General features: G+C 40.6%; 1 protein-coding gene across 4 annotated transcripts in view; it reads left to right on the top strand.

The window, feature by feature from the left end:
* Positions 1-14953, top strand: part of LOC103189011 (KH domain-containing, RNA-binding, signal transduction-associated protein 3) — a 133964-nt gene that overhangs the window by 16907 nt on the left and 102104 nt on the right. For 3 of the 4 annotated variants that reach the window (XR_006085931.1, XM_042345578.1, XM_042345580.1), the window contains exon 2: positions 6284-6403. The exons of the other annotated variant lie outside the window; for it this stretch is intronic. Coding sequence is in view for 2 of the 3 variants with exons in the window: in XM_042345578.1 (XP_042201512.1) it covers positions 6284-6403 (120 nt within the window). In the remaining variant the exon portion in view is untranslated. The remainder of the gene's footprint in view (positions 1-6283; positions 6404-14953) is intronic. 4 annotated transcript variants of the gene reach the window in all.

The following is a 14953-nucleotide window of genomic DNA, read 5'->3' as shown; positions in this document are numbered from 1 at the left end:
TATAATCGCCTAAATCATACATGTACTGAATCCCATTCAGCTTCCTTTCAAAATCATTTTGTATACCCTTCTGAGCATTTCATAGATTTCTTTACACTAGTCGTACTACTCGCCTCCCAACTTGTAACGCTGCTCCCCTAACCCCGCACTTGAATTGCAGGAAATTACATCCCGACCCATTGATGCATGCGCATTGAATTGCGGGAAACGTAGTCTTGATCCATCACTGGATGTGCACTTACCAGCTGCATTGAAGTATGTATGCGCAGTGAAGATTATTGATAATGGGATTTCATACAATTTATGCAAGTTTGCCTGCCACTCTGACAGCGTGCAAGTCATTAACTATTATGGTCCCGACTGATACGGCTTACGTGAGGTTCACTGTAGTGTGTGCTGCTAGGAAATGGTCTGTAGCGCAGTGGGTTTCATGGTTCGAACAGCTGAATGGGTTTGATGGTCGTTCTGGCTGCAGAAGCCTGTGGTAGCGTGGGTTTGATGGGCTGAGTGACCTTACTTATCCTTTTATCAGAAGGGTTTTTCTTATGGAGCCCTGTAGCATAGTGGTTAGAGTGCTCGCCTCAGAAGTGAGACGACCTGGGTTTGATTCCCGGGCAGGGCAAAATGTTGGGCAAGTTTCCTTATTCCACTGTTTACCAAGCAGTAAGTAGGAACCCAGTTGTTATTTCATCCAAAGGGCTGCACCTCTTGTCAATACAGCAATTTCCCAGTATTGCAATAATTGGATTCCCAGTTTTGCTTAAAGCTGCACCTCAGTTTATTGACTTTAATAAGTGCAGTTATTTGATTTCTTTGAAGTACGGTATTTATATTGTAAAGTAGGCGAGATCTGGTCCAGTGAGCTGGAATTTACAGTTAAGTTTAATTTCGATGCTGGTACCGGTACTTACTGGCTCTTTTCAGTGCCGCCAAATGCTGGTCCTGGCATTGATTTAGTTTGCCGTAGCTTATGCGCTATCTTCTGCTCCTGGAATTCAAACAATTACAGCCGCTATCCCTGCCCACTGAAGGCCAGCGAGCACATGAGTCTGCAGGTGAGGCGGAGGAGCGCACTGAGAGTGGGCTGCTAAGTTAGATTAGGTACAAGGCAATGAACAGAATAAGACCATCTTATTCTTTATAGCTGTCCATTAATTAAGGACCTGAAACATAGGAACCAAAGACACTCAGCAACTCAGCTTTGAAAATTCATTACTTAATAAGAAATGTAAAGTTTGTTAGTTCAATTATCACAAATAAAACAAGACAGGTCAATAGCACAGACAAATGACTGTATCAAAGTCAGTTGGTAAATTCACAAACAGCAGACAAAAGTTTTGCATCAATGAAAGGTCTTTTGATTCAGACCGAAACCTCTTGCTTGGGATTCGTTGATTACGAAGTCAAAGTTGAATCTTCAATGGAATTTCTGCAGTTTTCCTTCTTCCTGAAATTTGTGGAATTCAACGAAAGTTGATGGACCAGTCCAAGTCTGACGAATTTTTAATCCCGAAGACAATACATTTACTTCACCACTTTATATCATCACATGAAGGATGGCTCTTGTGTGGACAGCACCTGATACGCTTTGTCTTAGGATGATCAAATTATAGTTCAGCCATACATCGTTTATAATCGATTTTCCACAGGCAGGAAGAGAATGTCAAATCTTTCCATTCTCATGTCCATGAAACAATTATTAAATAATAATAAAATATAATGTGCAGAATTGTTATAGATGAACATGAATTGTTATAAAACTTGAATCGTTATAGAAAACATCTTTAACACAAACATGAATTTATTATGGGAAGACATCTTCAGCCTCATCTTTAACACAATATTTAATTAAAACATGAATTTGTTTTGGACAAACATCTTCAGCTACAATAAACACACCCCTTGACATTTTTCTAGTTACATAAATATTTTTAACCATGGATTAAGATAATTCTTTGGACTACATTGATGAACGTATATTCACAATTTCAGTTATGTAGTGCGAATCACAACAATTTGCGCAATCTGGATAGCCTGAGTCTGGTAATCCTAGTGTTTATTGTATATTATTTGAAATGAGGCACCAAACTCATGGCTGCTAATGCCGACTGTCCTCGCAGTTGAATATTGCAATTTACTGCTGGTATTAATCAAAAAAATTAGGCACCAATGTTTTTTAAATCGGTGCCCCACTTTACTTGGGAGCTTTCACCTCACAGTTATGGCACAGGCTGGAGGCGTCAGTGTCATACTATGGTGGAGTAAAATCATCTACCTCCTAATGTGTGCTTGCAACTAAACTTTTTTCGGCATACCACAACATTTCAGCTCTTCCTTTTGGTCAGCCATATGCCTGACACATGTGGAAACCCATCACAGTGTCCAAATCAAACTGAGAATTCCATGCATCCTACAATACACAATACACGGAAAGCCCAGAGATAGATTGTTGGAATGGAATGCGCTCTCACTCTCTCTCCCTGGAGGGACGCCCCCTCTGCTTACCTAATTCCGGAAAGTATGAGGCGCAGATTGGCAAGAGCCAAGGCTTGGCGATAGCCCAGAGTGTGCGTTGGAGTAACTACTGGTGTCTGATCAGCTAAGACCTTGCCATTGATATCACTGTCTGGCAAACTTTCACGCTGCTTGTCCAGCTAGGACCACCCTACGCCCGTTCGGGCTTCAGCTTGCATTATAGTTCCTGCCTGCTTTATGTTTCCTGATCTAATCTACCCTCTGTTGTGCCTCATCCCTCCTCACCATTAGACCTATTTTTTCTACGTATACTTTCAGTCACCTGCTTTCCCCTTCCCCCCCTCCCCTTCAGGCTTCCAGTCAGCTGTGCGAAAAGCTTTGAGACATCCTCCCAATATGAAAGATTCTCAACACATGTGAAATTGTTGTGCTTCCCTCGGAATTGCTTTGTCAAAATTTTAAAAATGAACTGTACTCAATCCAAATACAGCCGTTCGATTACACTACTCTTCAGATAGCAGAGAGAAAATCTCAATGAGATTTTTGTTCGACCATCACAATTTAACCTCCACAGAAACCCCACAGTGAGTGATGTTGTCAAGGTTAGTTGTCTTGACTTGGAGCTGTGGTTGTTTAATGGAACCTTTCAGTCAGCAGTTTCTACAGCTCTGTAATTGAATTGTATTGTTACAACACCTTGCTGTGAACCTGGAGTACCTAGCGTAGGGAAGGCTGACACAGTCTTCTTTATGAATATTGTAACACGCAGAATCCATTTGAATCCATTCTTTTATGTGCAGATGTCTATTTTCAGTTGATAAATAACAATGATAATAAGACCTCTCCATTCACTACCATTTTAAAATTTTCAGTCAGAATTCTAGATTCTTAATTAATTATGTTCTGGTTCTTCCTCTTGCCCTCTATGCCACTTAATAATAATCCTTGCATTTAATATAGCGCCCTTATCATGTTGAGACGTGTCAATGCAGAAGATATGGTAAAGTGAATTGACGGTGTATTTGTGGGTGAAATGCAACAGCCAATTGCGCACAGCAGTGTCCCACAAACAGTCGTGGATTGAGTGACCAAATTATTTTTGAGTTAATATTTAATAAATATATTTAATAATTAATATTTAACAATAAATATTTAATACATAAATACTATTTATAATATTTTTATTTTTGTGATTATAATTACCCCGGAACGCGATTCACCAATCGACTAACAACCGGGTTCCTACTTACTGCTCGGAAAACAGAGGCGTGTGGAGTAAGGAAACTTGCCTAAGGTTTTGTCCCACCCGGTAATCAAACCTGAGTCCTTGCTTGTGAAGAGAGTGCACTAACCTTTACCCAATGGGACTCCCCACTTCTCATTGTTATACGTTGTTATGCTTTTTTTTGCTGGTTTAAATTCAGACTGGACATAAAGCGGGTTGATGGCTGCTCTGTGTGTGATTTAGCAGTACCCAACTTGCCTCCTGTCAGCTTTTCCCATTGAATAATCAATCACCGTGCCTACTTTTCTCGAACTCTAAAGTAGACTCCATTAGACCCCAAATATCTCTTTGCTACACTGTAAAGTTATTTGCAGGCGGTTTTATTTATTCTGCGAAATTGAAAAAATCGCGAATTATTACAACAGCAGTTTTGCCCATCAAGCTTCTGCTGGTGTTTTCTCCATATGAGCTCCACGGGCTCCCAATAATCGAACGGATCGATTTCAAGGTCCTCTCACTCATTTTCAAATCCCTTCATACACCTTTCAAAGTATCTGCCTACCTATCCAACCTGCTTACTCCCCACTTCCTCTGCTCGGCTATCTCCGGCTTCCCGTTTGTCCCTTGTGCCCTCCGTGCCACAATCGGTGGCCATGCCTTCAGCTACTACGCCTCAAAACTCAGAAACTCTCTCCCTCAATCCCTCCGCCTTGCCCCCTCCCTCCCCACCTTCAAATCCCGCCTAAAGACCTTCCTTTTTGATCGTGCTTACTGTCGTCACCTTCCCCCTCCCTCTCCCTCTGGCTCATTTTCAGACTCGATTTGCTACCCTGCGTGAAGGGCGCTATGTAAATGCGACTATTTTTTCATTCTAGACACACTAACCTTCTGCTACTCTATATACAGTGCATGATGGACATGTCCAAATGCACCAGCCCCTTAGTTCAGTTTGAAAACCTGCATAACAGCCTTCCGATAGCGCCTATTAAGTGGGAAATCCTTGAGGTGGAGATTTTTTAGCAGATGAATCTTCACTGTGATCTCTTGAAAGTGAAGGTTGCAGGTAGGAGTAAACTATTGGGGCAGCAAGCAAACCTGTTGAGGATCTCTTGATCGGAAAGAGATGGTTAAATGACATTGGCTAAAAATTCAAATTAACCTGCTTGTTAGCACTCTCGCCTCTGAGTCAGAAAGTTGTGTGGCTGTGTAACCATCTTCTTCTGATCAAGAGATCCTCAACAGGTTCGCTCGCTTGCTCCATGTTGGGACTTGGAGTCACATCATCTAAACTTACATTCCGTACTGGGGTGTGTTGCATAGTCGGAGGTGCCATCCTTCAGAGGAAGAATTAATCTGAGTTCTTGCCTGCTGTTTAGGTGGACATGGCGCAATTCGAAAAGAGTTGGGAGTTTCTCCCGGTGCCCTGACCAACAGCAAGAACAACAGCAATATTTGCATTTATATAGCAGCTTTCACGTTGGGAGGACGACCAAGGATACCATTGCTGTATAGTGAAGGGTTTGCTTGCACCTGAGCTAGGGGTTGGAATCAAAGGTGGTGAAGGTGGGAGGATGACTGAAAACCAAAGAGAAAGATCTTAAGACAGGCCTTGAAGGAGGTAAGGAAGAGGATGAGGCGATGAGACTACGGGATAGAGTTCCAGAGGGTGCGGCAGAGAGGCTGAAGGCCCGACTGCCAATGATGGGCCTGGTAGGGTGGAGGACATGGAGCAGGCCAGTGGCCGCCGAGCCCTAAATCCCCCAAGTAATACAAATTGATCACTCCCTCCTTGTAGATATTTGTGGGGCATTACTGCCTTGTTTCGCCCACAAAATCCACTTTATATTATATAACTGTGAAATGTTTTGAGAAGTCTTGACATAAGGCACTAAATGCAAGGATTATTATATTATAAATAGTTAGGCTATGGAATCTGATAAGGTCAAAAATCATAACGCTATATATGTGATAATGTGTTAATGTTTAAAATGATTCAAGATAACATTGTGTGACAAATTGCCATTCGTTACACATTTTTAGATCAAAGTAAGAGAACTATTTTATGACTACTAGAAGCATGAGTCAAAGTAAATTAAATTATCTTTTAGTTTATGAATAAAACCTTGTGAGCTGTTGCCTGCTCTTACTGCTATAAATGTCACCTGTTACATAGCGATCTGACAAAAGCTCCCCCACCCCCTGGCTATAAGATCTGGCTCCGTGGCGATATCTTAGGCAAGTTTCCTTACTCCTGTTTACCTAGCGGTAAGTAACAACTTGGTTGTTAGTCGATTGGTGGATCGCTTTCCGGGGGTAATAATCCCTTAAATTCAGTTTGTGGGACACTGCTGTGCACAATTGACTTTCATGTTTTGCACACAAAATACAGTCAATTCACTTTGCATTCAGTGAAGCACTTTGAGACGTCTCAATGACGTGATAAAGTGCTGTATCAAATGCAAGGATTGTTATTACCAATGGAGGGAGAATTCTGTGATTGAATCGCAATTTCTTTAGAAAGAACCTTGCAAAAGAGATTGTCGGTAATGATATTTGCTTGTTCCGTACCATCTCTGTCCATAGGTGACAATAATAGTGCGGCATTGGCACGAAGAAAGATGCATCCGAAATTGCCATCCTCTGCAGGAAGGCTGTTGACTTCTGCGTTGGGAGCATTGCCATCTACAGATTCAACCCAGAGAGGTATTCCGATCAGTTTCCCCTCTGAACAAAAATAGAGAGAAAGAAAGAACTTTCACCTTTATAGCATTTATCACGACAAAATATCTCAATGTGCTTCATAAGTAATTACCATCAAGTATGACTTTTAAAGGGCAGCTATTTGTGCCAGTAAGATTCCACCAACAACAATTTCTGCCTCAAAGTGTTTAACAATGGTGGAGCTTGAAGCAGTCAAGGAGCTAGGGGAGGTGACCATAGGAACAGTCGAACAGAAAGGCCTTCGGGTATGATCTGAAGAGGGACAAAGTTGGAGGAAAGACTTGGGGATTGAGGCAGAGAGTGCTGGATTCTCATGTTGTGAAATGCTTATTTTATCTGGAGGAATATTGGCCAGGACACAAAAATTCACAAATAGAATGGTTCATTTGAGTTCTTACCCTGTGGATGGCTTCCAAAACAGCAATACAAATAATTTAATAACAGAAATCGCTGAGAACACTCAGCAGGTCAGACAGCATCTATGGAGATGGGAAAGTGGGTTAACGTTTCATGTCGATGACCTTTTGTCAATACAAATATTGTCAGCCATCCAAGGGTTACGACCTCTATTTTATAAAAGTGCTTACATAGTTGTTTTTATGTGAAAGATGCTGTATGAATGCAGGTCATTTATGCCTTTTGCTATTTTGGTGTTTTGCTGTATTTGTTTCGCCTTATCTCATTGCTTCCCCACTCAGATCAAGAACTTGTTGACATAAGGGAAGCAGTTCAACTTGTGTTCCACCAATCTGGTATCATGTTTGTTGTGTAATACATTGGATCACAAACTATCGGTGTAGTTAGTGTGAGAACATTCATTAAAATTCATTTCCGTTCTCAGCTGCACTCAGCTGGCACAGAATCCTAGACTATTACAATTCTTTTCCCTCAAAGTTTGGAATCCCTCAATGCCTTGAAACAATTGAGAGCCAAGAATTTCAAGGTCTGCATATTCTCAATAAACTTTGCATATATCCTTCACTCCTCCAAATGCAGGAAGCAAACGCTTTAAGCACGCGGGAAAGCCTCCTGGAGTCCCTCGTGGCTTCGTTTTATCACTGGTATTCAAAAAAACTTGAGATTGAGATGATTGATTTTAGGATGTTTTGTGAACTGAACAATCACCGGCTATTAAGTAATTTGTCACCGTCGCAATTAATGGAGGTTTGCTTTGTGTTTTGGAAACATAAAATTGTGTGCAAGCAAATCCTCTGTACAAGTTCACTTTTGGCAAGCTAGATGTGAGCTGTAATTCAATAACTGAATAAAGCCCCGATATTGAACAGTTAGAGGGGTCCGTCCGTACATGATGGTGGATGTAAATGTTGTCATCCACACTTCCAGCTCCTTTGTGCATTTTGAGCGCAGGTTCCTGGCAAACTCTGAAGAACAGCTGGTGTTTTGAAATGGTTAGCACAAACATAATGTGCAGGTCAATTTCCCCCAGGCCTTCCCTGCAAGGTGGCCTATCATTCTTGATTACTTAAAATCCTTTGAGTACATTGTTGTGAGGCTTTTTTTGTACCAATGTGAACTCCGAGCTGACTGGTGCTATATTGAGCCACAGTCTCTTCACATTTCATTGCAAGGCCACACTTCCGAGCAGCTTTTGGGTTCATCTTGAGGTCTAATTTGCACTTGTACAGATTAAAATGCTCATTCAGAATTATATTCTCCAAACCTTATGAATACTTGATTTCTGATTGTGTCACAGCAATAATGGCCAAGACCTGTTTAAAAATATATATAGTTATCTGTAATGATCTACCTGTGGAGTTAATTGTGTATGTGGAGATCACTCGCTTTGTTCGATTCCCGGGCAGGGCGAAACCTCAGGCAAGTTTCCTTCGTCCACGTGCCTCTATTCACCTAGCAGTAAGTGGGAACCTGGTTGTCAGTTGATTGGTAGATCGCTTTCCAGGGTAATAATCCCGTTTTTTAAAAAAAATACTGTCAATCCACGACTGTTTATGGGACACTGCTGTGGGCAATTGGCTGCCATGTTCATCCTTTGTTGTGCTGTATTCCTGTAATCATAAACTGTACAGATTTCACTCATACAATTACGTATTTAAGTTTTACTTGTTTAAGAAAAACATAATCGACTCCATTACAGTGGATCAGTTGTAAGAAGTGTTTATGGAATTGAGACAAAAAGCATCATCTTAGTAAGGCAATAATACTTCAAATGCTTCATCCAAAGCTGTCGTGCGTTTGTAAGATTTACATAGCTTCTGAACTGAGTGATAAGTTGAATTCAACAGTGTCGCTAATCCTCTCGTCCCTCAGTCTAAACTGGTTATCAACAAAAGTGTGGGGTTAAATTTGCAGATGATACCAACTTGAGGGAAACTGAGATCCGAGGAGGCAGCAAAGGTCTTGCAAAGAGCTTGATAGGGTGTGCACATGGGCTGATAACTGGCAAATGAGGCTTAATTTTGATTGATGTAAGGTACTACATATAGGATCCAATCATAGAAAACACGGGTACTGTTTATTTTGTTTGTTTTTAATGATATTATCACAGGGTTGGTTTGCTTTTTAAATGAGTCCATTGTCCTGGCCTCAACCACCCTTCCTAGCTACCGTGTTCCAGTTGTTATACCCTCTGGGTACAGAAACACTTGCTGGTGTCTTGTCTGAAATTGCCCTTTACCCCTCTAAACCCGTGTCCTCTTGTTCTACTGTTTTGTAAGCACCCCCAAAGTATTGTTCTGGGTTTACTCTTTCAATCCCATTTAAAATGTTATACATCTCTAAGCCCTCTCGAGCGGTCTTCTCTCGAAGTGTGAATGTATTTCTCTGCGTTTTTGCTGAAATGCCGTGGGACTCTGGAGGTTCAATGTTCCAATTAAGAATGATCTGTCTTCCAACTTCCAAGGCATTAATAATTCAAAATGAACATTCATCATATTGACCTGCTAAAATGAATGGATATCAGTTTGTTCAGGAAGTGGGCAGCACACAAGCTTATGCTTGCCTTTTGTACAATGCGGCTTTCAGTCTTGCCCTGATGAAGCAAAATTGCGGTAATTTGTGCTGTTTTGAAGCTGAAAAGATTCCAAATTTATCCTCATGATGGAATTCATTTCTTTGTAGCTGTTTAATAATTAAGACGTCTCAAAGTGCTTCACAGAATATGCTGTAAAGTTAATTTGCTGTGTTTGTGGGTGAAACGTGGCAGTTAATACCGCACAGCGGTGTCCCACAAACAGTCGTAGATCGAGTGACCAAATTATTTCTAAAAAAATTTTTTGAGGGATTATTATCCCCAGAAAAGCGATCCGCCAATCAACTAACAACCGGGTTCCTATTTACTGCTGGGTACCCAGAGGCACGTGGAGTAAGGAAACTTGCCCAATATTTCGCCCTGCCATGAAATAGAACACAGATCTTTTGTGGCGTAGGAATTATTGCAACAACAAACTTGCATTTATGTAGCGCCCCTCACGAAGGGTAGTGTCTCACAGCTCTTGACAAGTCTTCAGGCACGACCTGAAGATGGGGAAGGAAGGGACAGAGTTTTGGGGTATATTGACTGAAAGTACGGCCACCAGCGGTGGAACGGAGGGCACGACGGATGTACAGAAGGCCGGGGCCAGTTGAGTGGAGGGAGCGCGTTGGGGGTTCCTATTTACTGCCATGTAAACAGGCGTGTGAAGTAAGAAAACTTGTGTTAAGTTTTGCCCCGCCCAGGAATTGAACCCGAGTCCTCATTTCTTTGTTAGTACAATACAAATATAACAGCTAAATGCAGAATGTTAGAAGTGGAATAGAGTTACTGTCTTACCATTTTTTTCCTCTTTGTTCAAGCAGCTGGGTACTGGTTCACTGCCTGCCAGCATCTCACCTAAGTGGCCATTTAGCAGCATTGCAATTATACAGCGCCTTCTGTAGATATATTAAAAAGTATCTTGAAGCTTGAGAATAAAGAGAATGAATTCACTTCGAAATTTTGAATTAGAAATTGGAGTGAATGTTAAATTTGACATGAGTTAGCCCAGATTCCAGGTGTTAAGGGATTATTTGAAAATGATAGAAGTGACAGTTCAACCCTATCCCGTTCCATTTGGACGTCTTCACAAGCAATCATTCCAGCAGGCATTTGATATAGTGCCTTATCATGTTGCTGAGACTTCTCAAACAGTTTCAGATAATAGTTGTAAAATGAATTGTCTATATTTTGTGGGTGAAATGCAGTAGCCAATTATTCACAGCAGTGTCCCACAAACAGTTGTGGATTGATTGACCGTATTATTATTATTTTTAGAGGGATTATTACCCCCGGAAAGCGATCTGCCAATCGACTAACAAACAGGTTCCTACATACTGCTAGGTAATCAGAAGCGTGTGGAGTAAGAAAACTTGCCTAAGGTTTCACCCCGCCCGGGAATTGAACCCGAGTCCCCTTGCTGGTGAGTGATCTAACACCACTCTACAAGATAGTAATCAGAGGCAAAAAGTCTGGCCAAGTCTTCCGTTCACTTCTGAGCCCAATAATGCTTCGGCCAAAAGTTGGCAAAAGATCTTTGCCATTAAAGTTGCAGTGCTCTCATGATTATAAATTGGAGTGCGCTGTACAATCAAATGGAGCGAAGATTGTTCAATTGGTTTCTTTTCTTTAATTTATTCCAGGAGCAATCAATTCATCTTGAAATTGCATCTATTATCAAATGTATCATAAATTGCCATTGTTTGACAAAGTACCATATGAAGCATTTCTTCACAAACCGTGGTCCCTGGGTGTAACATGAACGTTAATTCAGAATTGGCTTAAGGGAAGGAAGCAGAGGGTCTTTGTTAGTGCAGCTAGGTAAGAATGGAGGGAAGTTTTAAGTGGGGTGGCCAAGGATTCTGATTGTTACAACTACTGTTACTCGTATATTATAATAATAATAATCATCCTTGCATTTGATGTAGCACCTTATCACTTCTTTGAGACATCTCAAAGATCTTCACAGAATATACTGTAAAGTGAATTGAATATATGTGGAGTCCTGTAGCTCAGTGGTTAGAGCACTCGCTTTGCAAGTGAGAGACCTGAGTTCAATTCCAGGCATGGCGAAACCTTGGGCAAATTTCCTTACTCCACACAGAGCCTAATAATAATCCCTCCAAAACCAAAAACAATAATAAAATTGGTAATTTTCAATCTACGACTGTTTGTGGGACATTGCTGTGCGCAATTGGCTGCCGCGTTTGCCCACAAATATACAGTCAATTCACTTTACAGTGTGTTCTGTGAAGCGCTTTGGGACGTCCTCCTGACGTGAAAAGCGCTATATCAAATGCAAGGATTATTATTATTATTATTATTTTGGAGGCGAAACAAAGCAGCCAATTGCTCACAGCAGTGTCCCGCAACAGTGGATTGAGTGACCAAATTATTTTTATTTTTTTAATTTATTTTTGATGGGATTATTATCTCCGGAAAAGCGATCTGACAATCGACTTACAACTAGGTTCATACTTACTGCGAGGTAAACAGAGGTGTGTGGAGTAAGGAAACGTGCTCAGGATTTCTCCCTGCCTGGAAATCGAACCCAGGTCCTCTCACTTCCGAGGCGAGTGCTCTAATCACTAAGCTACAGGCCTCCATATGTATTAATAACCTTGATTTGCAGACCCACTGTAAAATAGTTAAGTTTGCAAGTGACAGCAAGATGATACCAATGTTCTGTCTGCTTGTCTAAGTGGATTTCAAAGCTCTCTTGACGCTATTGGGAAAGAGATACAGTAGTTTTTTTCCTAGTGTCCTGGCCAGCAATCCACCAGGTGAATTGGTTCTCCAGATAAATTGGCTACACACTTTTTAGCTGTTGGTGGAACCTTGCTGTGTGTGAATTGGCTGCCACAATTGCATGCAAAAACGTCATCATATTTGACATTAATTACCAGTGTGGCACTTGAGATGTATTGATGTACTAAGGTGCTATTAAACATACCGATTCTTAACGGATATTGTGTTGCTGTTCGACGCAGGAATCGAGCAGACAGTTTCTGTGGAAGTACAGTTGACTGCTGCCAAAACCTGTGCAGCAGAACATATGAAGGTTATGTAGAATATACAGTAACATGTAGTGACTGTGTAGTGGGCAAACCCCTACTAAAGATCCCATTGCACGATTTGAGAAATGAGTTTCTCTCTCCTGTTGTCCTGGCCAACAATCTCCCAGATAAAATTGTTCATTCATCTGATGACTGTTTGTGGGACATTACATTGTTCAAATTGTTGGCAGCATTTGCCTACAAATACAGTCACTACACTTTACAGAAAACTGAAGCACTTTGAGACATTTTGACGTGGCAAGGCTCTATATTAAATGGAAAGGTTATTTATTATTTATAGGATGTTACTGGCACAAATTAGCTGCCGTGTTGGTGTCCAAAGCAACATTCACTTCATTTCTAATTAATGTCATTCTGTACAGCAGTTCGAGACGTTTCTTTTATGTGAATGACTCTTATCTAAATGCAAGTTGTTGACAACACTATTTAGCTTTCATACTGATTGCATCTGGTTGCAAATTTGAATTGCTTCATTGCGAATTGTGTACAGGCACTTAGCACCGTGAATTGATTTGGGCTTTTCAACAGCACACGGTTTAAAAAGCTACCATTCCATGAACAATTACTAAGCTGTAGAGTAATGGTGGTAATTAACATTGAACCTGTTCTTAGCCAGAATCAAATGTATCAATTTCTTGGTTTTTAAGATTTTACTTTTAAAATACAATTGCAGTTCAACCACAAAGATGTTCATTGATGCTAGTTAATTTTTGTAATGTAAACTCTTGTTTTCTGCACTGACTCATGAGACATCAACTAACCTTGTTTTGTTTTATAATAATAATCCTTGCATTTGATATAGCTCCTGTTCATGTCTTCGAGACATCTCAAAGTGCTTTACAGAATATACTGTGAATTGACTGTATGCGGCAGCCAATTGCGCACAGCAGTGTCCCACAAACTGCTGTGGATTGAGTGAGAAAATTATTATTATCTTTCCATTTGATAGTTCCTTGTCATTGAAAAGTGTCAAAGTGCTTTTTACAGTAAAGTGCAGTGACTGTATTTGTAGGCAAGCTAGTCAGTGTTGGGAGTCAATGTGATGTTCATTTCCCCGTTTAAAAAAAATAGTAAGTTATGAGGTGCATTATTCAGTGTCTAGACGCCAGTAACCACCATTTACCGAGTATGGTTGTGCAATACCATCATAATGCTTCTCACGGCTGATCTAATTGTGTAGCAACCAACGAGGCAAAAGGATGTTTGGGAAAAATTCTTCTGAGTATATTGTTATGCAGTTTCCAGCAAATTCCAAGTAAAGTAATAATAATCCTTGCATTTGATATGAAGCGCTCTGAGAATGACGTCTGGTGTGGAGAGCGCGATATAAATCCACGTTGTTGATATAGCGCCTTATCACATTGTTGAGACATCTTAGACTTCACAGAATGTACTGTAAAGTGAATTGACTGTATATTTTATGGATGATAGGGCAATTGCGCACAGCAGTGTCCCACAGACTAATTAATTAATCACACAAAGTAATTCTGAGTTGGGAAGCTCGTGTTGAATTTCAGATGGATAAAGGTCCAAAAATATATTCTCCAGGTGGAATTTCTACCTAGAATGTGATTTTCAATTTTTATTTGGTCGCCCGGGTATCTGACACAGGCAGAAACCCATCACTATGCTTAAGAATCCAAAGAAGACAGAATTCCATGGATGCCACAACCATATGAGAATTCTCAGGCCTGGATAGAATCACACGCTCTCCCTGGAGCGAGAATATAATAATAATAATAATCCTTGCATTTTGATATAGCATCTTAAATTATTGCGATGTCTCAAAGCGGCTTGTCTAATTTCGGAGGCACAGGCTGAAGAGAGTCCAGGTTTAGGAACCACAGAGTTGGGGTAACCGTTGGAGTAACCAGCTAAACCTTCATAGCTTGCCATTGAAAGCACTGCTCTTTTGGCTCCCTGGTCAATCTATCACTTAGATTTAAGCAGTCAAGCTATATGGATTGCCTTTCTGGGGGTAACATTCCCTTTTAAAAAAATAATAATATGGTCACTCAATCCATGACTGTTTGTGGGGACACGTGCTGTGTGCAATTGGCTGCCGCGTTTCACCCCCAAAATAAACAGTCAATTCACTTTACAGGATATACTGTGAAGCACTTTAAGACGTCTCAAAGATATGATAAGGCGCTAGCTCAAATACAAGGATTATTATTATATGTTTACAGAAGATCTGTAGTCAAAAGAAGTATAATATGTTTTGTCGTTTGAGTCCTAACATCAAGTTTTTATGAGAGAAATTAGAGGAAAATGTTCTCAATGTTACAGAGATTGCACCATGTGGAGTAAGGTCTTGTATCTATTACTTAATATTTTGAACATGTTGAAAATCCAAAGTTAAACAACGGTTGTAATTTTGTAATTTGTTGTAATTTTGAGTTGTAACTTTGCCTTGCCAGTTGTCATCTTTTGGGGGAATAACTGACCAGGGAGCCACATAAC

The sequence above is a fragment of the Callorhinchus milii genome, unplaced genomic scaffold, assembly GCF_018977255.1.
Source record: "Callorhinchus milii isolate IMCB2004 unplaced genomic scaffold, IMCB_Cmil_1.0 Scaffold62, whole genome shotgun sequence".
Classification (NCBI taxonomy): Eukaryota; Metazoa; Chordata; class Chondrichthyes; order Chimaeriformes; family Callorhinchidae; genus Callorhinchus; species Callorhinchus milii.
The sequence above is the reverse complement of the archived record's forward strand: the minus strand, read 5'-3'. Positions and strand labels throughout refer to the sequence as shown.